This window comes from Brassica rapa, chromosome A04 (assembly GCF_000309985.2).
Source record: "Brassica rapa cultivar Chiifu-401-42 chromosome A04, CAAS_Brap_v3.01, whole genome shotgun sequence".
Taxonomy (NCBI): domain Eukaryota; kingdom Viridiplantae; phylum Streptophyta; class Magnoliopsida; order Brassicales; family Brassicaceae; genus Brassica; species Brassica rapa.
The window spans coordinates 13,461,137-13,488,550 of record NC_024798.2 but is presented as its reverse complement, the minus strand read 5'-3'; the positions used below and the strand labels follow the sequence as shown (position 1 = coordinate 13,488,550).

The following is a 27,414-nucleotide window of genomic DNA, read 5'->3' as shown; positions in this document are numbered from 1 at the left end:
TCCTGCATGATGAGGCAGAGCTTCGTGTCCGTGAGAGGTATTGGGGCCTCGTACTGGTTCCACTGCTTTGGTTGGCTCAGACTTTAGTGTGGGAAGTAGCCATGACATGAAAAGCCTTTGTGCCTGGAGGAACTATCTCCTCCTAACCTCTTTCATCGGATCATGAATGTGATGAGATTTTCCTCGTGCTGCCGACACGAATCCAATAAACCGTAAATACCAAAACATAACTGGTAGAGAAAGTAAAGTAAGGTAAGGAATGGAGATACCTGGTGCACCACCGTGGACTTGTAGGCCAATTTGGCCTACGTTGTAATCTTCAGCATCCGGGGATGAAAAAAATAGTTTAGATCCCAATATGGGTAATCTTTAGTATTTTCAGTGCGTGTCCAGTTGATAAGGAGCAATTTATTACATCTCTTCGTTTTATGAGATAACCCAGAGAGTATGTCTTTAGACAGACAAAACACAACACTCTAGTAAAAAAAGAAACTAAAAAAGACAAAGACACTAAGAAGAATGAATCAAATACATACAAATATCAGAAGTTTCCTAGTAAAAAAAGAAACTAAAAAAGACAAAGACACTAAGAACCATGGACGCATGAGCTTTTATATATATAATCTTGTCTCTTGTTGCAAACGTCAAAAAGAATAGCCGGTGAGGTTTGTGGTGATTCAGTCATATTTGAGCTGCTAAACTGAGCCAAGAGATAGCCTCTAGATACAATCATACAATGCAATTTAAATATATAGAAAATACTCGAATAATTTATGCCATTAGCACTGCAATATATAAAACATAAGACATAACAGAGTTCAGAGCTCTTCTAGCATGCCTAAAGGGATTTGCTGACTAAACAGAATCATAATTTTCATCCAGGATGAAAAGAAAGGAATTATAAATCCAGCATCATACCTGTGACCACCACACATGCAATCTAATTATATGCCAGTCTGAATTCTCAATCCAGCGTCGAAGCATAGGGAAAATGAACATGGTACATTTGGGAGCAAGTAAAGAGCGACAGCCAAGATATGGAGCGGGGGAACCCCTTTAACGTCTCGTGGAAGGAATGATATCCATTGCTTCAGCATCCCAGGAGCAGAAGAATTGGACTGGGCATCGCAAAGCGGTAAGACTACACACCAAGCGAGACTTACAGCGATCTTGAGAATATTTCTCAAAATTTCAGTAAATTTCCATCTGTGGAAACTCGGGAAGTTTAAGATAATATCCAAGATACCTAGAATAGAAGGAAGAAACAATGTAATCGTTATTTCCTAGATAAGTAACAAAATGATGAAACAGAGGAACTCCAAACAGGGAAAGTTTTGTCGCAACATTGAGGGTGACGTACTCTGGAGGAAGCGTAGAAAAGCTGCTGTAATGAAGATACTGGAGAGAGATCTCCATCATCACGCATTGGCCAGCCGAGATAGAAGCAATCTGGAGACCTATATAACAGTGATGTGCAAATGTCACAAAAAAAAAATTAAGATTTCCCAACCAAGTAAATATTCAATTTACAGACTTTGAGTTTTAACGTACCAAAAATATTCATACAGATCATCATAGTTGGACCAATCTGAGTGAGCGGCCTTGCCAGTGGCATTCTTACTTGCTTTCCAATTCATGGAAAAGAGAACTATGGAGTATAGAAGGTCAAGATTATTAAGATGTCATAAACCTATCATTTAAACATTTACCTTTTCAGCAGAAAGGCCTCATCATCTCCACCGTAAGAAGGCTTGATATTTTCTCCAGTAACGATGCTGACATTTCCAGCCAGAAGACCATGGAGTTCATAAGCCATCTGAGAATAAAAAGCAGGTAAATATTGATGAATTCTTGTGTTTGACTAATCATATCAGCTAAAAAGGATTTAAAAACCCATATACAGTATCTTCTCCTGTTGTATATCTTCAGCACCTTGAGAAAGCCTTCGCATAAATTAAATGAGTGAATTTTTATTAAGAGTATAAACATCATTCAAAAAAGTGTCTCATTCAAGCCATTTGTGAAAATAAAATGTTGCCTGGTACCTTAAACTATGTTTACGTCCTAAAAATTTGCACCAGTTCTTGTAGTTCTTAAAGAACTTTGTCTTGACGGCATCAACGGCTCTATCGTCGAGCTGCATCGATACATTAATTAACACAAAACTCCATTGCTTAAAAGTGTTAACAGATAAATATGTATCTTTTTATTGATGGAATATTGGGACAATGCTGTGGTGTTTTACTCATCAGTAGTGTCAGTGGGTCTAGGTGAGTGCAGGGAAGTATCGAAGGTACCTTATTCAGAAACTCTGGCCTGGGAGTCAACCTTATATGATTATCAGCAAGTAAACAAACCAGATACTCCCTTTGGTTCCTGACATTGTCTCTCTGTTAAAATCAAAGAAATAATAAGTAGGAAATATAGTTCACAGGTTCAACATAAATTCATTAGGTCGTCTTGCGTTGCCAAGGTAACTAAAATTATTACAGGTGAAGGAGCAAAAAAGACTAAAGAATACAAATCCTACCCTAGCATCAGCGTTGCCAAGGTATCTGAAATTATTACATGTGCAAAGGAGAAAAATTACCTTTTCGTTTTTAGCAGGAGCTTTTGAAGATTTGCCATATACATTTTATTTTCTTGAAGAAAGCTAAGTCTTTTAGTTTCATCTTTCAATGACTGCAGAATAGGAAGAAAAATATTCAACTTATACGCTTCCTAGCAAAAAGCTACATTCATTAAGATGTTGTGTATATACCTCTTAATTATTTCCTTGTCTGGTAAGATATTTCTTTTATTCAGTCTCAAACTCAAAATCGATCTCCTGCATACAAATATAAAGAACAGTTCTCAGTTTTTCTGAAACCCACAAACCAATAGAGTGTTTTGAGATTCTAAACTAACAAAGGTACTACGTGCTGATTAGGCTGGTACCCTATGAAGCGACCTCCAGCTTGATCCTAGCAGCTCTAAGCCAATAAAGGTCCCACCTTTTGCAATGTTTTTGGCCTCCCAGAAATGGATTTTGGTCCGAGCGAAACTTTGGAGGCAGGAGACTTACCGGTGGATTATGTGGTCGTAATTGTAGCTTCGTTAGTGATAGTTTTCGATTTGGGCTTGATTCAGGGTTTAGATGAAGCGGCTTATATCGTAGGAGAATCAACGGGAGATGGAACAAAACCATGAAGAAGAGATTAAATAGCAACTTTGATTGATGAGGAGGGTTTCGCAGTAACGGTGATTGCTAGAGAACGGAGATGGTGAAGAAGAATGAAGAGTCAGATGGACACAGCTGCGTGACATGTCAAAATATAACCTTTTGATTGGATGAATTTTTAATCCGACGTGGCACATCTTAGAAGCCTTCATATATCCCTTTTAATATAGTATAGATATTCGTAAAAATATATTCTGTTTTTTTTTGTTTATATGAACTACTTGTAATTTCACTAAACTTTTGGGTTAGTTTTACATTTAATTCAAGTTGGGATATATCTTTGTGTTTAAAACCAAGTTTTGGGTCATATTTGGCAATTTACCGATTAACAAAAGGACGGTTTGTTTTCTCCTCATACTGAAACATGAATCTCTTGTTCTATTTTTGTCTACTTGCATTAAGAAACTTATTTCTACACTTGTTTTTAAAAGTATTATCCTGACCAATGTTTAAAGGATTTTTTTAGAATACAAAAGAATTTGGCAAGTTGGATTCTGGATCTTAAATTCCATAGTGTTCTCCTGGACAAGTATTTGCTAATTCTAGATTTGATTTATAAAAATCAACAGCAAAGGGGGAACTCAGTTTCACCATTATAGGAAAATTCTAAAAAATGATGCTCGAATCCTATTGGATTCATTTCAGTTAAGACATTATGAAACTTGATAACTGAGTCATGATAATTTGATCATCTACTATAACCACTTCCAAGATAATAGTACTGTCTTACAAAATTGAAGTCATATAGTCTTAGAAAGAAAGTGACCGACATTTTAAAAATCCCCAGGAGCTTCTATGTTTTACTATGATCCATTTAGGTCTTTATAATTAATCAACATTCGATCATGTCCATTTTCGTTATTTCTTAGTTGAACTAATAACATTTTAAGGAAAAAAAAATTGAACGAAGTAGTATGTAAAAGGATATCGTATGAACTAATTTTGGATGATATGATGAATGGAACAAATTAGATCCAACGGCTTAATAAAAAAGGAGTGGAAACATTGGACAAGCATGGCATATGCAATAACTAAATGGTGGTCACAGTATAATCATGCTAAGCACATGAATGCTCATTATTTGGTCTTTGCTTATATACTTAACAACACACCAGACGCCAAAAGAACGAAGGGTAATCTAACTTAGCTCACTTTCGTCAATTTAAAATTGAATTGGTTACAGTCGTAGTTTATCTTATATAAAAATTTCATAACAATCATTATATACATTGCTTTTTTTTTTAGTATATAGCTTCATTATTACTCTAATCCAAAATCCATGAATGTGGTTAGGTAAGCTTGTGGTTTAGTGTTACACTATTTTGTTCTAATGTTCTTTTGACTCAAACTTCCATTTTTACACTTGTATACATTCAATTATTTTTCTTTCACTATTTACCCATGTTTAGAATACCCATATATTGGTGTGACAACAATACTCAATAAGGGTCTACATATAACAAAACACTTCTTATTTAACTTTTAAGTACTGTATCAGTGATAGAGTACTAACCAAAAGAACTAGTGAAATGAACTTTGTGACTTTGGCCCATATTGAAATTAGCAATGAAAAGGAAAACAAAGAAGAGAAAATGAATTAGGTAAAACCTTAAACAAGAGGAGTTCATTTCTTTCCACTTAAGAAAAGTAACAAGGAAGGAAAGAAAACCTTTTGCAAACAAAAAATGGTGGAACCTTTTTAAAAATTATACATGAACTCTTTTTTTATTTTTTTTCTTCAACGATTAGAAAATTTAATCGTAAACACAACTATGTCTTATAACATATTAGTACTAATTCCTATAAACAACTTTCCAGGCTATTAAGTATATCGATATATAATGAACTTGTGATATAGATTTTGTGAAACAAAACTTGTGATACAAGAAGCTTGTCTCTTGAGTTCTTTTGAAAAAAAGAATCTTTTGTTGAATTCCTTTGATACATGATTATATTATGAAAGTATTATATATGCTATATATTTTAGGTACGCAAATATATAAGATTCCACATAGTTTAGAATACTTACATTTTTGTTAAATCTTATATAGTTAAAAATGTAAATAGTAAAACTATCCATTATCTCTTTTTTTTTCATACGACACACCAGACGTTACAGTAAAAGAGTGGAGTTTTTTTTGTTTGCTTAAATTTGGAAAAAGGAACGAAGTTTAGCTTCAGAAGTTATATTGCAAAAATAATAAGAATCACACTATCATCATCATACGATGTTTTGTGGGGACAACAATGATTTAAATAAATCTTCAAAAAAAAAAAAAAAAAAAACAATGATTTAAATAAAATAAGAAATAAACATTTTTCCCTTTGGGTTACCATAATAATAAGCATATAGTTGAAATTTGAAAAGTGGAAAATTCAAATTCGTTTTTTCTCCTCTGTTCTCTTGTGAAAGTTTCAAATTCAAAAACATTTTCTTAGAGAAAGAAACCTCCCCCCGAATTGTTTCTCTTCGGTTGCTACTCCGACGAGATTTCTCCATTTCCGGTGAGGATTCTTACACTCTCCAGCCTGGTTTTACTCCAAACTACGTGCGGATCGTTGCTTTTGATCTGGCCGACAGTCACAGAAGAATTTTCTCGGGCTTGATCACTTAAGCTTGGATCGTTGCTTTTGATCTCGGAGGATCATTTCTCTCGATTTCCAGGTTAGATTCTCAGAGTTTCCCACTTCGAATCCCTATAAGTGTGTTAATTTCTGTTTTTTATTCAAAATTAGAAACCCTAATTTGGTTTTAAAATTAGAAACGGTCGATTATTGTTTCCTTTTCTGGCGTTAAATGAAGGAAGAACAACTTTAAGATTTGCAGAGAAAAGTTTTCGGTAAATTAAATAATGAATTCTAAATAGTTTCGATCGATAAAACTTGTCTGCTTCATCAGAGACACAACACAAAGCCATGTTAATAAAAAAAAAACACTACTATTATACATTTTCTTTTTGGATTCTTCTCATTTCACTATAAACCAAGAAAAAAAAATAAGAAGAAAAACTTCAATTTTTCTCGGGAGAATCAAGGTTGATGGCTCGAAATATCAGTATTTCACATGGTCAAAACATTAACTTATATTTTAGTTACCGAGTGCGTTTTTGCTATAATAATAATCTGCATTGTTGTCACTGTTTAACTTAAGAGTGGACACTGATTCTTCTAAACACGTGGTCCTCTTTGTCTCTTCCCTTAAGCAAAACACTTCTGAATCTGATTATTAGTATAATGATCAGACTGCTTCTATAATGAATTATTAAAAATCTTAGTTCAAGGAAACTTCTTTTTGTGAACTTTGAGATGGTTTTTGATTTTCATGCAAAGAGGAACAAGAAGAAAGGTGGGTCTGTGACTAAAACAGAAATCTCCATTAATTTGTCCAGCCCATCTCTGATCAGACCATGGCACACCCGTGACAATGACACTGATATATAAACCTAGTTTTAAAGTAAACGTCTTTTGATCTAAATCAAGAATATCTCTGTTTATGTGAAAGTGCTATTAAACCACTACTAGTAGTAGTACTAGCTAGACCTGCCTTTCTCTCTCTCTCACTGCTTTCTTGTTTGACAGTTTGGTTTTATAGTCCTAGGCACAGCTTTTCTTATCTTTTCTTTTCAACTCATAGCTCTCAAGCTGTTCTTGTTGTCTGTCCCTTTAACTTTTCTTAGGATAGGGGACCCCTATCCTACTATAGAACCTCACTTTATTGTGTTATGAAGCAAGTCAGCTTGTCGCACGGACCAAAGATTGTCTTTTTCAATCTCCATGTCTTGATCTTTTGGATTTTTACTTCTGCTTTGGCTTGATCTTGATGTAGAAAACCATCTTAAAAACACCCACAGATCTTACATTTTTTTATTATATTTTTAACTTGGATTGCTTTAAAGAGATTCTTGATTCTTGATCCTGAGTCTCGGTTGTAAATATGTAATCTTTTCTTTTCCTTTCTTTATCACCTGGTTGTCTAAATATTCTCTGTGCTTTTCTCCTTCTTGCCCATCTGTAAGGTATCTCACTTTTCTCCTGTCTTATTGCAGAATAAAAGGGGAGGCATTAGCTGCTGAATCAAATCAATGCAAGCTTGTACTTGTTATAGCTTGAATGGAAGTTCTATATGGTTCTAAGAGAGCAGCAATGGCCAAGAAGCTACAGCAATCTGTCACCGATACTACAAGACCGCCTCTTGTTCCAGCGGAGAAGAACAATGCAGTCTCTGCCACGCGCCGGTCTAAAACAATGGAGGTCAGTTCAAGATACAGATCACCTACTCCCACTAAAACTCGAAGATGTCCTTCACCTAATGTCACTAGGACTGTGTCATCAACCTCTCAGCCTTTATCGAAAAGAGCTGTTTCAGCAGAAAGGAAACGCTCTTCAACGCCAACTACTCCCACGAACCCGTCAACACCGGTTAGTGATGTATCTATAGATTTACCTGTTTCTTCTAAGAAACTATCTACCGGTCGTGTACCTGAAGGGTTATGGCCTTCTACTATGAGGAGTCTCAGCGTTTCATTTCAGTCTGATTCAGTCTCAGTTCCTGTTGTTAAGAAGGAGAAACCGTTTGTTACTTCTTCTATTGACCGCACATTGAGACCGTCTTCAACGTCTGTCTCAAGGAAACATACGCCTGAGAGGAAGAGAAGTCCACTAAAGGGTAAGAATGTGTATGTAACTCAATCAGAGAATGGTCCTCAGAGTAGGTTAATAGAACAGCATCGGTGGCCTAGTAGAATGTCTATGAACAGAAGCTTGGATCTTGGTGATAAAGTGGTTAGGACAACGTCTCTGTCTTTGTCCAACAAAAGCTCAAAACCTTTGCAGAAAGCTTCCACCGACACGGCCAAGTTGTTGTCATGTTATGAAAATAGTGGACTAGTAATGTCTCCAACAAACTCAGAAGATGGTAATAGTTCATTAGATAGAGCAGCTTCAGCTAGAGTGCACCCATTGTCTGCTCCTGGATCACGCGCTGCTTCTCCAAGCAGATCCTCATTTTCATCATCATCATCCTCCTCCTCCTCTCATTCTCGAGGGATGAGTCCTTTGAGAGGCGCGAATCTCTCTTGTTTGAGATCGTCTACACCGCCACCAAGAGGTGTAAGTCCTTCCCGGTTAAGACAAACCAACGCGTCTACAAGCAGCCCAACCTCGGTTCTCAGTTTCATGGCTGATGTAAAGAAAGGAAAAAAGGCAAGTTACATAGAAGATGTTCATCAACTGCGCTTGCTATATAATAGATATTCACAATGGCGGTTTGCAAATGCTCGAGCTGAGGGAGTCAGATACATTCAAAGGTTAATCGCAGAGGTAAATTACTTATAGTAAGACGTTTCTTGTTATTGTGACATAGTGTGAAGTGTATCTTTTTTAACAATCTTGAGGTTACAGGAGACTCTATACAATGTCTGGCATGCAACATCAGAACTAAGAGATCATGTGACAAGTCAAAGAATCTACCTCCAACAGTTGAAGCTAGAAATCAAGATTGAAGATATCTTAAGTAAACAGGTAAGTCTTCTCTCTTTGCCTCTCTCATCAAACAGCATATGTGACCTAAGTAAGTGTTTCAACAGATGAGTTGCCTTGAAGATTGGGACATACTTGAGAGAGAACACATTAGTTCTGTAGCTGGTGCCATAGCAGACTTGGAAGCAAATACTCTCCGCCTTCCACTAGCCGGAGGAACAAAGGTATTTGGTTTTACCTTTTCATAGAGTGTTAGAGACTTTGGATCTTAGTAAAATCTCTTGTGATCAAAGGTGGACCTGGGATCTCTGAAGTTGGCTATGTCCTCAGCACTTGATGTTATGCAGACTATGGGATCATCGATCTGCTCTTTACACTCACAGATGGAAGAGATGAATAAGCTTGTTTCAGATCTCGCTGTTATAGCTACAAAAGAAAAATATATGCTTGGTAAATGTGAAAATCTATTGGCATCAACTGCAGTCTTGGAGGTAATGAATCAAACAAAAAATGGAAGAATTTCATTTTTAACACGTTGACAGAGGTTTTCATTGTGTGAATCCAGATAGAAGAGAGTAGCCTCATGACTCATTTGCTGCAAAAGAAGCAAGAAGAAGTAAGAGATGATGCAGAGTGCCATTGCTGCCATTGACTAAGCAAGTGCTTATGGACGTAACAAACACACTTCGAGTTTCCACGGCCAACTCTTAAAAACTAATTGTAAATTGCATGTTTTTGACTAGCATTACTTCTGCCAACACTAGTATTGATTAGGTTGCGTTGTAGCATTGCCTGTTATAAAGAAAAACAAAGAATTGTGTATCGACTAAGGTGGTAAGTTACACAAAAAAATGATTCAAGGCAAGATTGACAAACGAAGAACATCATTCAAGTATGACTAGTTCTATCTGTTACAGCTCTGCTAGAATATTAAATATACAAAACTTTAGCTTTTAACCTCGTGCTTTAAACTCCACCCGTCGTTATTTCTGAAGCAGAAACTTCATTTTCCGCAGCAGTCGAAACTTCATTTTCCGCAGGTAAAGCTTCATTTTCAGCAGCTATTTTCTTCTTCTTTCTCGAGGAGGGTTCTTGTGGTTTCTTGATCATTTCTTTGTTTGGAACCAAGATGATGAACAAGTTTCTGTCCCTAAAGTTTTTGCTCTCTTCCGTCGCAAGCTACAGATGCGGAGACAGTTTCAGTGACTCACATGATCCATAAACTTCTATGGTGTAAGAGAAAAGAAAAGAATATGTTACCTCTCCAACTTCGGTTTGAAAACGTCTGAGGAGTTCAATAGCGATATTTCTGAACTCGTTTTCACGACCTTTCATGCTCACAATCACCTTAACCTGAGTGCATAAACAAATATATAAATTGAATGGGACAGAACTATCTCGCAGCTTATGAAGAATATGGGGAACAAACAACCTTGTCACCATCTTGCAAGAACTTCTGGGCAGCTTTCATACGTACAGAATAATCATGCTGATCAATGTTATAACTGTCGAGAGAAAAAAAAAGAACACAACTTTTAAAGAGAAGTAGTAGTCCTAAAGAAGCCAATGTAACACAATCACAAACTACAAAACTAAAATGCATGAACAATAGTTTACCCCATTTTAAGCTCCTTTAAGTCCATGCGAGTGGCTAACACAAATCAACACAAGATAAAAACAGATGAGCTATTAGCTATTATTAGCATCTATCTCACCAACTCTAAAACAAAGAAGAGAAGAGCAGTCATTACTTTTCTTTTGTTGATCCTTCTTCTTCTTTTGCTGCTCATATCTATATTTACTGATAACGGGAAAATAAAAAAACATGATCTAGTTAATATTATGCCTTGTTCCGTATATGTAAGGAGACATTTCAATAAACATTTAGAGATACTCACCTATAGTCCATCATTTTAACAACGGGAGGATCAGCATCAGGCGATAGAATCACCTGAAAATGAATACAATCACATACATTGCATTGCATACAACACCAAGAAGCTAAAGCATCACATTGATATCGTCAGTTACACATACCAAATCAAGCTCAGCATCTTCAGCTCTTCGAACAGCTTCGTCTTTAGACACTAACCCAAGCTAAAAGACCAAACACAAAAAAAACTGCAACTTTCATTGGTCTGTTTTGTCTGAATCAAATCTTTAATTAAAAAAAAAAAAAGGAGTAAGCTTTACCATGTTCTGTTGCCCATCGATTAGCCTCACAGTAGCTGACCTAATTGAGGCGATATCGAGCGCTTCATCTACTTCCGCCTCTTTCGGCCTGCCTCTCCTTGAGTCTCCCGAGAAACGATAACCTCCTCCGCCTCCACCGTAACGGCAAGTGACGGCGAGCCCACGGCGAGGAGAATTGGGAAATTGCAGTTCGGCGGTGGAGAGACGGAGACCGTAGAGTTTGGAATCGATAGATGAAACGGAGAATGGTAACGTTTTGGTGATTCCGGCGAAAACGGCATTGAATCCTACGGTGCTGGTTATCCCAGCCATGGCGATTTTTTTTACTTCGGAGCTTCGAATCTGCAAGAAGCTCTTATCCAGAGAAATGCAGATTGTTGAAACTACGTCGTTTTCAAAGTTAGTGTTCCATACCGAATGATTACTGTTATGGGCTTACTAGGATGGTTTACAACAAAAGGGCCCAATTATTGAAACTACGTCGTTTTCAAAGTTAGTGTTCTACCATCTCAGGGTTGTATGATTCAAAAATAAATTTTGAGGAAAGAAATTCGAAAATAATTTTTTCTTTGTTTTATAATTTTATTTTTCAACTGTTTTATCATTTATTTATATTAATAATATACCTAAAGGGTAAAAAATATAAATATCATTTATATTTTTTAGTTATTTTTCTCCGTGTTTTTTTTTTATTTATAAAAAAACATATTTTTAGATATTTTTGCAGATTTGTCTAAAATATCTTGTACTGTACATAATTTTTAATAAAATATTCATGGAGCGTTGACATTTTTTAAAGTTGAACCCAGTTTACAATTTCGTGGACCGGACGAAAACGCGTACAAGAAGAAGACATTTCGCTCTTGTGCCGATGGTTCCAAAACTCTGAAGAGCTCCATGGCCCTGCTTTCACTCTGACAAGTTGAAAAAATGGAACAAGGAAGAACACCCCGTAGCTTCATTTCGATATTCCTACTTTTCGATTTACTACTTCTCAGAGTCGCTGGAAACGCCGAAGGTTCGTTCTGTAAGCTCAAGAATTATGAGCTTGTTTGGTTTGTGCCTAGACTGTGTTACACTTGGTGATGAGTGTGTAACATAGTGCGGTATGTTTGTTACGACGTGATGACGTGTCACAAACTGATGGAAGTAGAAGATATTGCTTTGGCGCGAAGCAAGGAAGATCTTCTGTTGGCGATATTTTAGGAAGTAGAATATTGTCTTTTCACGTGTATTTAACAAGTTACCTAGAAGTGTTTTAGGTTACGCGTTAAGATAGAAAAAAGCTAGAACAAGAGGTGTGTTCTTGTCAGCTTCGGAAATCGAGTGAAGGGTGTTCAGCTCGAGTTTCTGTGATTTAGAGATTAGAAATTGGTCCGTCGCTAGTCGTGTGTGACTGATCATAAACCGGATTAAACAGATCTAGGAGGATTGTTTAAAAGATTTCTAATATACAAGAAAGTGTTCTTGAGAGATTTGTGTACAGTTCTAATTGAGGTGTCTCTGAACTTTCATTTGGTATCAGAGCGGGAAACCTCTGTGGTATCAAGTACTACTTACAGGTTGAGATCCTGCGGATTTCATGGACACCATGAAGGAACTCTTACACATTCATAAGCCTATCATGCTGGACAGTACCAACTTTGGTCACTGGAAAGTAAGGATGCAACACATCATCAGAGGGGTTGATGAAGATGCCTGGACATCTGTAGAAGATGGTTGGAGTGCTCCTACCTTGTCTTGGAAGATAAGTCTGAAGGTCCAAAGCCTAAAGACCAGTGGACTGATGGTGAGAAGAAGGCGTCTAAATTCAACTCCAAAGCTCTAACTGTCATATTCTCATCAGTAGATGTTGAGCAGTTCAAGATCATACAAGGATGTGAATCTGCCAAGCAAGCGTGGGATACGCTCATAAATCACTTTGAAGGGAATACCAGTGTGAGAAGGACACGTCTTGATCATCTAGCCTCTAAGGTTGAAAACCTGAGAATGAGTGACGATGAGCCGATTGATGGATTCATATGCAAGATCAGTGAACTGGCAAGTGAAGCGTCTGTCCTTGGGAAGAAGTATGAAGAAAAGGATCTGGTGAAGAAACTGCTAAGGTGCTTACCACCCCGGTTTGAAGCTTATAAAGCTGTACTTACACTGGCTGTAGACACAGATGAGATGAAGTTTGATCAACTCTCAGGCATCTTGAAAGTGCATGATCTTGAGAAAACAGACCGACAATCTACTAATCAGAAAAGCATTGCTTTCACAGCTGAGTCTAAGGATGATGGTCGAGTCACTAAGATTGAAGAAAACCTGAGTTTAATGGCACGAAACTTCAACAAGTTTGTCAAGCGTATGGAGAAAGGTGGTGGTAGATTCAATGGACGCTACCAAAAGGATGATCATGAAAGGAGTAGCTCTCAGCACTCCAAGCATGATTCTAGCAAGAACACAAAGAAGTGTCATGAGTGTGAAGGTTACGGGCACTTCAGGAGCGAGTGTCCCCTTGCTAAGAGAAAAGAGCAAAAATGTATTGAGTGTAAAGGAATTGGGCATACACGCAGTGAGTGTCCTAGCATCCTCAAGAAAGAGAAGTCGCTTGTGTGTTTCAGTGACACTGAATCTGAAAGCGGGAGTGAAGAAGGTGAGCTGCACCTAAACTTCATGGCTCTAGTTGGTCGAGAAAGTGGAGAGGAAATTGATGCTGGCAGCGATGGGGATGATGATCTTGAACAAGATCTTGAAACTGAGTACAAGACTCTGTTTGACAAATTCTCTGATCTCAGTCATGAGAATCTCGAGCTTCTGAAGGAGAAAGCAATGATGAAAGCTCAGATCAACATACTGGAACTTGACCAGCCTACCACTAAGACAAAAACTTACTCGATGGACCAAGAGTCAGATCAAGAAGTTCTTGCACTAAGGAGAGCTATGACAGAACAGGAACGAGTTCGTAAGGAAGCTGAAACACACATACAAAGATTGAATAAACTCTTAGCCGCAGAGACTGACCGAAGCAGGCAACTTGAAAGTCAACTAACTGAAAATCACAAGAAGGTTCGCATGCTCTCATCTGGTACTGCAACTCTTGATCACATACTCACATTGGGACAGTGTCCAAGTCTCAACACCGGTTTGGGATATAAAGGATCTACCTCAAAGGATACTGAAACGAAGTTTGTGAAGGAATCTCTTAATGAAGAAAAGAAACCTCAAGAGAAAAGAGTCCCTGTTGAAAGAAACAAGAATGTCCTTCCAAAACCAAGAAGACTCGGAAACGGATGTCATTTCTGTGGGAAACAAGGACACAACGCCAGATTCTGTTACTTTCGAAGACATCAGTATGAGAGAGCATGGAGGCTAAATCTGTGCTTCACCGAACCAACTGCTTACGGTTGTGTATGGATAGCCAAACGTGATCTGTATCCAAACTTCAAAGAGAACAATCACTCCAAGATAAACACCAGTTCTGATAAGTCACACACTGAAGCAGAACATGATCTAGTTTGCAACCTGGTGCGGGTGCAAGTAGACACAGAGATCGTGAGTAATGTTGCTTATACCTCTGCTGAAGAAGCATCACAAACACAACTTCCATGGTATTTTGACAGTGGTTGCTCAAAGCATATGACTGGAAATGAAGACTACCTTGAGAAACTCGAACTCATCAGAGGTGGAAAAGTCACTTTTGGAGATGGTGGACAAGGTAAAATCCATGCAATTGGAATAACCTCCAGACCTGATGTGCCTAAACTCTCAAATGTTTACTTCGTTGAGGGCCTCAAGGCAAATCTGATCAGTGTGAGTCAACTTTGTGATGAGGGATTAGAGGTTATCTTCAACAGCAAGGAATGTCGTGCCGTTGACGCAAGAAACAATGTCGTGTTGAGAGGTATTCGTTCAGGAAACAACTGCTATCTTTGGAGACCTTCCAACGTGTGTTTTGCAGCTGCTGAATCCAAACTTGATCTCTGGCATAAGAAACTGGGTCACATGAACACAAATGGACTCTTCAGACTCGTAAATGCTGAAGTTGTAAGAGGTGTCCCTGATTTGGAGAAACAAACAGAGACAGTATGTGGAGCATGTTGTCAAGGGAAGCAAGTCAAGGTACAACACAAGCAAATTTCAGAGATCAGATCTACACGGATATTGGAACTCGTTCATATGGATCTCATGGGTCCTATAACTCCTGAAAGCATTGCTGGTAAGCGATATATTTTTGTATTGGTTGATGATTTTTCCAGGTATACATGGGTGGACTTCTTACGCAACAAGTCTGATGCCCTTGAGAGTTTCAGAATCCTTGCTCTTCAGCTCAAACAGGACAAAGGAGGAATCATTCAGATTAAGAGCGATCATGGCGGTGAGTTTCAGAATGAGCAGTTTGACAAGTTCTGTCACAGTCAAGGTATTCGTCATCAGTATGCCGCTCCAAGAACTCCTCAACAAAATGGAGTCGTGGAAAGAAAGAATAGGACATTGCAAGAAATGGCTAGAGCAATGCTGTGTGGAAACAGTGTTCCATCTGGATTCTGGGCGGAAGCAATCAACACTGCATGCTATGTGATAAATCGGGTCTATGTCAAGCCAAAGACCAAGACTACTCCCTATGAAATCCTCAAAGGCAAAACACCGAATCTGAGTCATATGCATGTGTTTGGATGCTTGTGCTACATTCTGAATGATAAAGAACATCTTGGAAAGTTTGAAGCAAGAAGTGACGTAGGGATGTTTCTAGGATACTCAGTGAACAGTTCAGCCTACCGTGTGTTTAATCAGCGTACAAAGTTTGTAGGTGACAATGTTAACGTAGTCTTTGACGATAGCATTGGATTCTATGAGGCTCGTGTAACACAGACAATAGACGGTGTCACGCCAAGTTCTTCAAGACAAGCTGAAAACGAAGCTGAGAATGAAGCGAAAGAGGAGTCTGAAGGAGACGATGAACCTGAAATGACCAAGGTCGATCTTGATCAAGGAAAAGTACACAAAAACCACTCCTCTTCAGATGTAATTGGCGGACTGTTTGATGAAAGAGTTACAAGAAAGAAACAAATCGACTTCAAAGAGATGGTAAAGTTGGCATGTTTCGTGGTGAAGATGAATGAAGTGGAATGCTTTGTGTCGCTCATTGAGCCTAAGAACATTCAGGAGGCATTAGATGATGAATTTTGGACCGAATCGATGCACCTGGAGCTTGAACAGTTTGAACGACTTCAAGTGTGGGAATTGGTACCAAGACCAAAGAATGTAAACATTATTGGAACCAAGTGGATTCACAAGAACAAGACTGATGAGGAAGGAAATGTCATTCGAAAAAAATCGAGGTTAGTTGGACAGGGATACTCTCAGATCGAAGGAGTAGACTTTGATGAAACCTTTGCTCCAGTTGCACGACTTGAATCAATACGACTACTGTTTGGAATGGCGTGCAATCTGAGAATCAAACTCTATCAAATGGATGTCAAGAGTGCTTTCCTAAACGGTGTATTACAAGAAGAAGTCTACGTAACACAACCAAAAGGGTTTGAGGATCCACATTTTCCGGATCACGTCTACAAACTCAAGAAAGCTCTCTATGGGTTGAAACAAGCTCCACGAGCTTGGTATGACCGTCTGACGGAGTTCCTGGTACAAGCTGGCTTCCAAAGAGGTGGTGTGGACAAGACCCTATTCATCGGAGAAAATGGAAATGACATGCTGATCATTCAAGTTTACGTGGATGATATCATTTTCGGAGGAACGTCTAAGCAAATGGTTGATGACTTCGTGAAGACTATGACAAAGGAATTTGAAATGAGTATGGTTGGAGAACTGAGCTATTTCCTTGGACTGCAGATCAAACAACTAACCGATGGAATCACAGTGTCACAGAGTACCTATGCCAAAAATCTCATCAAGCGATTTGGAATGCAGACAAGTAAGATTGCAAAAACCCCTATGAGCACAACAACCAAACTTTCCAGAGATAGCGATGGGAAACCAGTTGATGAGAAACTTTACCGAGCCATGATTGGGAGTCTCCTTTACCTCACGGCAAGTCGTCCTGATTTATGCCTCAGTGTGGGGATTTGTGCTCGCTATCAAGCTAAACCAAAAGAATCTCACATGAATGCAGTAAAGCGTATTATCAAATACGTAAAAGGCACTCTTGACTTTGGTCTTCATTATACATTTGAGACTAATGTGAATCTTGCAGGTTTTTGTGATGCTGATTGGGCAGGTTGCCTAGATGACAGACACAGCACATCAGGTGGTTGTTTTTTCTTGGGAAACAACATGGTCTCATGGCATAGCAAGAAACAAAACTGTGTTTCTCTATCCACAGCAGAAGCTGAATACATTGCACTAGGTAGCTGCTGCACTCAACTCCTTTGGATGCGACAAATGCTTGTTGACTACGGTATCATCTCTTCTCCCATGCTTGTTCATTGTGATAATATGAGTGCTATCAATCTCTCTAAAAATCGAGTTCAGCATTCACGTACTAAACACGTGGATATAAGACATCACTTTGTGAGAGAGTTGGTGGAAATGAGGATTGTGATATTAGAGCATGTTCCAACAGAGAAACAACTTGCTGATCTCTTTACCAAACCACTGGATTACAACACCTTTCTGGGTCTTAGAAAGGCGTTGGGAATCATGGAACTCTGAGTAAGTCAAAAAAAAAAGGGGGAGAGTCACTGTAAGAATGTCAGACTCTATGCTTCGATGCTACCCCCTCACTAACACCTTGAGTCAACAAGTCCTACTGTGTAAGTTCTGTCACCTGACTCTTGTTATCTCGCTTTTCTGGTTCACTGGTGAAGGGCACTCATCTTGAACTGAGATGTTATCCCATTTCACGTTTGATGCATTGATCACTGCCTGGATTGAATGAGGAAACACATAAGAGGATGAGTGTTGTGTAAGTAAAGATAGTAAAAAAAAAAAAAAAAAAAAAAAAAAAAAAGAAACTTTCTGGAAGAGTTATGTGACTCATAACAAAACAAAAGAAAAGAAAGGCCTGAAATGATAGATACTCGTTTTGGAACAGGGTGTTATCCCACTCTGTCTCTTATTTCGATCACTGTCTTGACTGGGCAGGTATGGTACCAATTTCTTTGGATACATGTTTCGGAGCAGGGTGTTACCCCACTTTGTCTCTGGAGTTCATCTCTATCCTAGAATTAGAGTTGTGTAATGACTACCTGTTGATAATAAAACGAGAATGTCTGTGAGTTGGAGAAACAGACACACAAGAAGCCTAACGTGTGTTTCCAGACCATACAGCTAAGTGGGAAAACAGAGTTGGGTTGACTGTATGGACACAGCAGAATCTCGTTTGTGACAGCTACTCGGCTGAGAAATAGCTACAGACTTGGGTTGACTCATTGCTTTCAATAAAAACAATGTTTTGGTAGCTAGATGTGTGGCGAAAATCGTTCTTCAGTGACTATACCCCTGAGATGCAGGCATCATATCCATTGATGTCTATCGGACTGACTATTATCACAAATTCTCATGACTCGCAAACTCTCTTACGAATGTAAGTGAAGTCTATGCTCCTGGTTACATGCATGAGTTACACATAAGTTCTATTGCATCACACTCAGCGTATTAATTGTTTTTGAGCTGAGATATTTGATTGGGGACTAATGTTTTAAATTGAGTGAAATTAGGTCATCGGTTGTGTCGGATCTTTTTTTAAAAAAAAGGGGGATTCGCCATATCTCTCTCTCCAAAATCGAAACATGCAACCCACCCGAAGAAGCTCTCGATTGTCTGAGAAAGAAACAGCTATTCCGGATCTCTCCTCTTCTGGTCCGTCTGGATCTTCCCGCAAACGTATCCGGAAACAACGCCGAAAGATGACTCCGCCACCGTCTTCTCCGCCTGCTGCATATACATCTACCGACGACGAGGTTGAAGCTTTTCAACTCAAAGAGCCACGCTATCAAGCAAGCCGTGCGATCTTCCAAGCACGAAATCAAGAAAACCCCGAACTACTTCGTTCCCACATCACTCCGTTCTCGAGTCGTTTTGTCACCAGCAATTCAGTTGAGAGGTATGACAAATTGGCTTCACGTGAGTTTGTGATTCAACAGAGGATCGATGTGACTGACAAGAACTTGCTCGATGTGAAACGGGTGGTAGTTAGGTCAGGGTTGATCTATACTCTGATTGATAGTGACTTGTTTCATCCAAATGTTGTGAAAGAGTTTATTGCCAATTTGGGTGCGGCTGAGAATAGAGGAGATGGTGTTGCTGTGTTTCTTCGTGGGTCTATGGTTGAATTCTCGCCTAGCTTGATTAATGCTATGTATTTGATCCCTGGCTTTGAAGAAGATCCTGACTACTTGGCAGTAGACATTGATCGAGTGTGCTCGTTCCTGACGGATAATCGTGTGCGACGTTCTGAAGCCATGAGCTCTAAGTATCTGACCCCGACGAATCAAGTTCTCTACAAGCTGGTGTGCTCAAATTGGATTCCCACCACCAACTACACGTCAATGAACCAGGAATGACTCAAGTTTCTCTACATGCTTCATCATCACAGGGGCTTTGACTTTGGTCAGATGGTCTATGATCAAATCATCAGTTTTGCAGCTAACATCAGCACTGACAGGTCTCGAAGAGTCATTTTCCCTACATTGATTCAGCAAGTGATTGACTATCAACGGACAGTGCTGTCATTTGAAGATGATGAAGAGTATACCGGGTATCCTAAGCTGGTGGTAAAAGACATCAAGGCAGGCAGAGGCCAAGGGGGTAACTCTAGTGCCGCTGATCTTCTGGCTGACATTGAGCGAACCATAGCTGATCTTAAAAGCATTCGGATTCGCTTGAGGAGTAAGGGAGTAGTACTTGTTGAAATTCTTAAATTTTCTGAGTCTCTAACCTTTTGTTTTTATCTTAATGTGCATCTACTCAGGGGGAGAATATCCACAGCATCCTCGTCGGACTCAACAGAATGAGTAGGAAGATGAAGTGGAACCGGACAGTGAAGAAAGTGAAAGTTTCTAATGAGTGAATCTGTTGTGTTTCATTCTATGCACCATGTACTGAACCTTGATGTTGCACTTTGCATCGTACTCTTTTCCTTCTTTGCTTCTGTTTGTGTATGGATTTGAAAAACCTTAATTTCTTAAGGTTGTGGTATGATGTTAGACTAATCCTTATGGTTGATATGGAAAATAGTCGTGTGGTCTTGTGTGTTGAGCTTTGATTGCAACAGGTTGAGTAGATTGTCACATTCAGATAAAAAGGGGGAGAATGTAAGCTCAAGAATTATGAGCTTGTTTGGTTTGTGCCTAGACTGTGTTACACTTGGTGATGAGTGTGTAACATAGTGCGGTATGTTTGTTACGACGTGATGACGTGTCACAAACTGATGGAAGTAGAAGATATTGCTTTGGCGCGAAGCAAGGAAGATCTTCTGTTGGCGATATTTTAGGAAGTAGAATATTGCCTTTTCACGTGTATTTAACAAGTTACCTAGAAGTGTTTTAGGTTACGCGTTAAGATAGAAAAAAGCTAGAACAAGAGGTGTGTTCTTGTCAGCTTCGGAAATCGAGTGAAGGGTGTTCAGCTCGAGTTTCTGTAATTTAGAGATTAGAAATTGGTCCGTCGCTAGTCGTGTGTGACTGAGCATAAACCGGATTAAACAGATCTAAGAGGATTGTTTAAAAGATTTCTAATATACAAGAAAGTGTTCTTGAGAGATTTGTGTACAGTTCTAATTGAGGTGTCTCTGAACTTTCACGTTCTTCTTCTGTTTTCTGTATTATGATTTGGTGTGCACCCATTCATAACCTATTCTATTCCCTTTCATGATTGCAGTTGATGCTTTAACTGCGCTAAGACTTAGTTTATCCGACCCTAAGAATGTATTACAAAGCTGGACATGGAATGCCACTGACGTTACTCCATGTTCATGGTTTCATGTTACTTGCAATAATGAGACGACAGTTGTTCGTGTGTAAGATCGCTCTCTCTTTGTCCGTGCGGGTTTCTAAGTGAAATGATTCAAGCCTTTTGGTAATCTACTGCTTAATGTTTGCTCAGTGACTTGGGGAATGCAAATCTATCTGGACAACTTGTGCCACAGCTTGGCCAGCTTCCAAATTTGCAGTACTTGTAAGCCACAGATTAAATCAATCTTAATTGTTTTTGAACCACTACAAGTTTTTTGGGGGATATATTGTTTGTAGACTTCCCATCTAAGAATTCTCTTATTAAATTATATAATGAAGCAAAGGTTAATGACAGGGAGCTTTTTAGCAATAACATTACTCGAGGAATACCTGAGGAGCTTGGAGTCTTGACGGAACTGGTGAGCTTGGAACTTTACATGAATAACCTAAGCGGCTCAATCCCTTCATCTCTTGGCAATTTAAAGAAACTCATATACTTGTATGAACCCATACTCTCACAAGTCTCTTTACAGCTTTCATTATTATTACATTTTCATAGATTTCCATATATTTCTATACTTCGAACTTATTGTGTCTGTGCTTGGAAATTTCGGCTTCTTTAAAAATAAAGTTGAGAAAGTAAAGGATACATTTGATGATATAATGTCCTGCCTTAGGCTTGGCAGACCCCTCAGTGTAAACTTTGGCAAGCCTTACAACAAAGGGGTAGAGGGTACTAAAAACATTCCAACACAGACGGATTAAAAATGGAAATTTTATATATATCTTTTCCTTTGCCCTCGCTCCTTCTTTCACTTAAGAACCACCTTCTCTACCTGATACTATTCAACACCTTGGAGTTTCTACTGATTGACCTTAATCTGTCAACGATAGCAAGCTATGAGGAGAAATTTACAAATTCAATAATTTTATTTTGTCATTTCATTAAAAACTCTATGCACTAATTTCGTAGTTGTTGGATGTTTGTTAACTGTTATTTTGAACTCGTTACTGGTTATATAGTCGATGACATGGTCTTCTAATATGTGGTTAGGCGTCTTAATAACAATGCTTTATCTGGAGAACTTCCAAGGTCCTTGACGGATGTGTTGTCGCTTCAAGTTCTGTGAGTGTGACTTTGTCTCTCCTGAATCATTCTGTTAGTTTTTATATTAATATTTGGTCTGTGAAATCTTGGGTTATGACAAAAATGATATCATCCTGACATGCAGGGATGTCTCAAACAATCGGCTTACTGGAGATGTTCTGCTTACTGGTTCCTTTTCTCAGTTCACTGCTGTTAGGTTCCCTCCTTGTCCCTAGTTTTATTCTTGATGGAGTGGTCAGGATAATTTACTAATTGTCTGAAAGTTATCTGCAGTTTTGCCAATAATAATAATTTAAGGCTGCTTCCTGCACCACCTTCAGGTTTTCATTTTCTTCTATGTGATTCCTGCTAATTTTCTTCCACATTTTTGTATTTTATATTTAAGTATGACATTTTCACATTTCGCTTGGCTAACTATCTCCCTTTGCTTGGACTCACACAAAAGGTTATCATTATGTAGTTGGTTGAGTATTTCATGGTTCTATATTAAATTAAAAAAATCACTGTATATTTGATATGCCTTTATTAGGATTGATAACCTGCAAATGGAAAAATGGACTTTTCACTAGTGTTGAAATCATATTCCATTGATCTGTGTTGAAAATGAAAAGATGTGCAGCTTGACTAAGTAGAGACAGAAGTTGCCCTTGATCTCAAAACTGTAATAGCTCTTTCGCATTTTCTGAAACGTTTCACATGGTTGATTAATCAAGGATTTTTCCCATTAAAAAAACTCTTCAATGCATCAGGTAAATGCGAATGAGTTTTTATTAAGAAAACTGTACTGTGTTTATCTGATACTCTTAGGGAAGCGAACGGTTACAGCAATAGGAATCGGAGCTGCTGTAGTTATATTTTCTGGTGGAGCCATCGCGCTTGCTTGGTGGCTGAGAAGTAGACCACATGACAGCTTTTTTGATGTAATTGGTTAGTCTACTCTCTTCATCTCTTTTCCCGTTGAACAACATTACATTTTTTTCTGTTTTGATGAACCATATTTTCGCAGGAGAAGAAGACCCAGAGGTTCACTTAGGACAACTCAGAAGGTTTTCTTTGCGTGAACTGCTAGTTGCTACAAATGACTTTAGTTACAAAAATTTATTGGGCAGAGGCGGTTTTGGTAAAGTGTATAAAGGACGTTTAGCCGATGGCTCGCTAGTGGCTGTGAAAAGGCTAAAAGAAGAACGTACCAAGGGTGTGGAACTTCAGTTCCAGACCGAAGTCGTGATGATCAGTATGGCCGTTCGTAGGAACTTGCTTCGGCTTCGTGGATTTTGCATGACACCAACTGAAAGATTGCTCGTTTATCCCTACATGGCTAATGGAAGCGTTGCTTCTTGTTTAAGAGGTATTATTCCTTATAGTAATATAGTTTTTGTAATATAACTTTTGTTTGAATTGTAGGGATGGTAAGTAAATCTTTTATTTTTTTCTGTTTAGAACGTCCTAGAGGCAATGCAGCACTTGATTGGGCAAAAAGAAAGCATATTGCTCTGGGAGCAGCAAAGGGGCTTGCTTACTTACATGATCACTGCGACCAAAAAATCATTCACCGTGACGTGAAAGCTGCCAACATATTGTTAGATGAACAGTTTGAAGCAGTGGTTGGAGATTTTGGGCTTGCAAAGCTCATGAATTATAACGACTCTCATGTGACAACTGATGTACGCGGTACAATTGGCCATATAGCCCCTGAGTACCTTTCCACTGGGAAATCTTCTGTGAAAACTGATGTTTTTGGGTATGGAGTGATGCTTCTCGAGCTCATCACGGGCCAAAAGGCTCTCGATCTTGCTCGGCTTGCAACTGATGATGATAACATGTTACTTGACTGGGTATGTTACATGGTCTTCTTTAGTACCAAAAATAATCATCATTTTTTACATTTCCTAAGAGTGTGTTTTGTTTTGTGGGTGGGTGGGTGATTAGGTGAAAGAGGTTTTGAAAGAGGAGAAGTTGGAAAGTCTTGTGGATGCAGAGCTGGAAGGAAACTACGTGGATAAAGAAGTGGAGGAGCTTATCGAAATGGTGCTTCTCTGCACTCAGAGTTCTTCGTTGAAACGTCCCAGCATGGCAGAAGTTGTGAGAATGCTGGAAGGAGATGGTTTAGCTGAGAAATGGGAAGAGTGGCAAAAAAAGGAGATGTTGACAACTGATTTTAACTATCCCCAAGCTTACATTAACGGGTTCGTCCCAGAATCTATCTCCCACATTGATAACGATTACCTATCGGGTCCAAGATAACCTCTTTTAGAAAGGGTCATGTGGGTTCTTCAACAAGTATTATGAATAAGGATGTTAAAATGGGCACAACCTAACAGGTTAACTTAACCATGTATCAAAAAATTTAATCCTAATCCTCACTTGACATGGCTAGAATAAGGTTCAACATAATTAGCTCGAGCTTTATATGGTTAAGTTTTTTAGCGCATTGATTTCCTTCACACCAATGTTATACAATATTTAAATGTATACTCTCTATGTTTCATTATATTTGGTGTTTAAGATCAATGCACGTAGATTAAAAAATATATATAAAATTTTATATAATTTACCTGGATTCCATAAAAACTTCACTAAATATAACTAATCCAATCAATAAGAAAAAAATCCACTACTACTTTTTCTTTTGACAAAATACAACTACTGTTTATTGATTAAATTAGTTTTATTAGGAGCTTTGCCATGTTAACATAACAAAAGAGGGAAACATATGATGATGAAATCATAATAAATTTTCACTGAAGATTTTAATTATATATTTAAATATCAGTTTAGCAGATTTCAAGAAGAAGTCTTCTCGAAAAATCTATCTAATATATAGTTCACAAATCATAAAATTTGGATATCCAAAAATTTTTAAAATAATATCAAAATGGAGAAAAACTTCGAAAATATTTTTTAGACTTAATAAGAAAAAAAACAAAATTACAGTAAATTTAATATATGTTTTTATTTGAATCAAACACACAAAAATATACTTTATATTGTTTGAAACTAGAGCTTTTACAACTAAAATAATTACAAAACATATATAACCACAATCCATTTGAATATATATTTTTATTTGGTTTTAGCAAACAGAAAGGAAAAATATATCTAAAATTTTACAGATCTATATCTTCCTTTTTTTAGAGAGAAAGATAAACTATGAAAAAGACGATTTAGAGAAAAAAATATGAAAAAGAAAAAATCACATGAAATTTAATCAATTACTTTATTTAGATTTAACACACAAAAACACAGCAATAGTTAGTGAAAAATAAAATATTACAAATAAATTTGGCATTTTTGCATAGCAGACTAGTGAAGTACAGTTTTTTTTTAGATTACTGAAAAAATGTTCTAATGAATTTTTCTAATGAATTCCGAAGTGGATATATTTTCCTCAGATTTAAACACTTGCATATTTAAAAACGTAAAATTGTGTTTTAAAAAAAAATGAAACTTCTTATGATTAAATAATAAACAAAATGATTATGTGGAATCTATAATTTTATTTGAATCTAACACACAAAAACAAAAAAAAAATACATATCTAAAATTTATAGATATATCTTTTGTAAGATTATCTTTTTAAAAGAAATGATAATCATAGAATAGAAAACCTACAAAAAAAAACAAGATAGAGTGGCGATAAAAAAAACAATATAAAGTTTGATTGTCTTCAAGTTTAAGAAGATTATAAGGATATTAGAAAGTTAGATGAAAATACATTATATTTTTGTTGCAGCAATTTTAAAAAAATTCTAACTTTTATTTATATAAAGAGACCATTATGCAAAAACTCCTGCCAAGATAAATTCTCGATGTTACCACTTGATGTTTAGACAGGAATAGTTTTTAAAACAAACAAGCTCCAGAATCAAATATATGGAGTACTAATAGCATTTCCAAGAAAACTTTTTATTTTTAAGTTTGTAAATTCTATATTTTAAATTTTAAATGTATTTTTACAAAAAACAAATTTTAACGTTGACTTCAAAATTATTTATATATTATACTATAGTCTTTATATTTGTTATAATTAATTTAGTTTTATAAAACTTTTATAAATAACTAGAACATATATCAAATATTACAGAAATATTAATAAATAAAATGTTACACTATTATATAAAATTATAAATATAAATAAATTATTAAATATTAAAATACATGTTATTTCATAAAATTATTTGCATAATAGTCTCATATATGATCAACTAGTGCATTTTGAAGTAAGAAATAACTTTATTTTTAATGGGAAATTGTCAAAAATACCACATTCATAATATCACTTTTCATGTTTAAATTAACTACTTTTACCCTTACTTTTAAAGAGGAAAAAAAACATTTATAACCGTCGGATTAACTAATCTAGACTTAGAGCAAGGAGAGTTCTAGATTAGGAGATTTCAAAACACATATACAGTAGAACCTCTATAAATTAATATTCGATAAATTAAGAATCTCTATAAATTAATAAATTTTGTCGGTCCCAACTCGGGCCGATGTATAATATGACACAAATCGATAAAATAATAAGATAATAATATTTTTAAAATTCTCATGTAAATATATAGTCCCATTAAAATCATAAATTAATAATCTATTTCCATACTTATTTTATATAAGTACAAACTAAACATTATATTGTTGGTTTTATATTAACAATGAAAATACTTCTATTTTTCTTAATATTTTAATATGTTTTGATAATATTTCATAACATTATATCGAAAACCACTTAACAATTATATGAAACATAATAATATACATCAAATAAGATAATAAATAATATGAAAGTCAAATTTCTAAATTTAAATAATTTATATACGGTAAATATAAATATTTACTTAATTTATTAATAAAAATATTCAAAAAAAAAACTAAAAAAAAAGAAACTTTGATAAATTAATATCTCTATAAATTAATAAAATTTTAAAGTCCCAACCTTATTAATTTATAGAGGTTCTACTGCATGTGTATGTATATATTATATATGTGTATGTAATTGGATTTCCCGTAAAATTTAGAACCCCGGAATTACATACACATATATATAATATATACATATACATATACATATATGTGTATTCCTAAGCTAGAACTCTCCATTGAGGATGCTCTTAGGGTTTAGTATTAAGGTGTGGAGTATGATTTTTGGAATGTTAAATTTAGGATTCTAATAAATATATAAATAAGTATTTTAAAAAGTATTAGTTTTAAAAAAATAGTTTCAAAAAAAAATTTCGACTTTAAAAAAGAAGTTTTGGAGAAAAAAATGAATTTAAAAAAAACTATAAAAAGTTTGCATTTGAAAAAATATAATTCGAAAACATACAAAAAACATTTTCTTAATTTTTATTTTATTTTTTATTTAAATAATTATTTATAATAAATATATAGAGAACAAGGGTATAAAAGTATTTTGCCTCTTAATGAACTTAATGAAGAAGGTATTTCTGAAAATGTCTCTTTAGTGGTGGTAAACATGAATAATGATACAAAGAAAATGGTAAACGTGAAAATTCTCC

At 36.6% G+C, this 27,414-nt stretch overlaps 3 protein-coding genes across 3 annotated transcripts; 2 read left to right on the top strand and 1 right to left on the bottom strand.

Moving 5' to 3' along the window:
• Positions 1 to 1,471: 1,471 nt before the first annotated feature.
• Positions 1,472 to 9,563, top strand: LOC103864515 (QWRF motif-containing protein 4-like). The gene is given in 7 exon segments (XM_009142270.3): positions 1,472 to 5,885; positions 7,267 to 8,539; positions 8,621 to 8,740; positions 8,806 to 8,922; positions 8,992 to 9,189; positions 9,264 to 9,330; positions 9,333 to 9,563. Coding segments are annotated over 6 exon segments (1,788 nt in total). The 5' UTR covers positions 1,472 to 5,885; positions 7,267 to 7,330; the 3' UTR covers positions 9,410 to 9,563.
• Positions 9,469 to 11,253, bottom strand: LOC103864516 (translation initiation factor IF3-2, chloroplastic). The gene is made up of 8 exons (XM_009142271.3): positions 10,892 to 11,253; positions 10,736 to 10,795; positions 10,597 to 10,649; positions 10,450 to 10,499; positions 10,316 to 10,349; positions 10,131 to 10,203; positions 9,959 to 10,051; positions 9,469 to 9,877 (listed from the first exon to the last, which is right to left on the bottom strand). The coding sequence occupies exons 1-8, from the start codon at positions 11,201 to 11,203 to the stop codon at positions 9,665 to 9,667; spliced, it is 888 nt and encodes a 295-aa protein (XP_009140519.1). The 5' UTR covers positions 11,204 to 11,253; the 3' UTR covers positions 9,469 to 9,664.
• Positions 11,253 to 26,761, top strand: LOC103864638 (somatic embryogenesis receptor kinase 4-like). The gene is made up of 11 exons (XM_033290504.1): positions 11,253 to 11,909; positions 20,714 to 20,852; positions 20,939 to 21,010; positions 21,143 to 21,286; positions 21,842 to 21,913; positions 22,020 to 22,091; positions 22,169 to 22,215; positions 22,703 to 22,822; positions 22,902 to 23,243; positions 23,336 to 23,730; positions 23,825 to 26,761. The coding sequence occupies exons 1-11, from the start codon at positions 11,822 to 11,824 to the stop codon at positions 24,137 to 24,139; spliced, it is 1,806 nt and encodes a 601-aa protein (XP_033146395.1). The 5' UTR covers positions 11,253 to 11,821; the 3' UTR covers positions 24,140 to 26,761.
• The last annotated feature ends 653 nt before the right edge of the window (positions 26,762 to 27,414 follow it).

What these genes read in the sequence shown, in the direction of transcription:
- LOC103864638 (XM_033290504.1), top strand. Translation starts at nt 11,822, where the DNA reads ATGGAACAAGGAAGAACACCCCGTAGCTTCATTTCGATATTCCTACTT. An exon ending in TTAAAGAAACTCATATACTT is followed by an intron (nt 21,287 to 21,841) that starts GTATGAACCCAT and finishes ATATGTGGTTAG; the next exon opens with GCGTCTTAATAACAATGCTT. An exon ending in ATAACATGTTACTTGACTGG is followed by an intron (nt 23,731 to 23,824) that starts GTATGTTACATG and finishes GTGGGTGATTAG; the next exon opens with GTGAAAGAGGTTTTGAAAGA.
- LOC103864516 (XM_009142271.3), bottom strand. Translation starts at nt 11,203, where the DNA reads ATGGCTGGGATAACCAGCACCGTAGGATTCAATGCCGTTTTCGCCGGA. An exon ending in AAGATGCTGAGCTTGATTTG is followed by an intron (nt 10,650 to 10,735) that starts GTATGTGTAACT and finishes ATTCATTTTCAG; the next exon opens with GTGATTCTATCGCCTGATGC. An exon ending in TCTTGCAAGATGGTGACAAG is followed by an intron (nt 10,052 to 10,130) that starts GTTGTTTGTTCC and finishes TTATGCACTCAG; the next exon opens with GTTAAGGTGATTGTGAGCAT.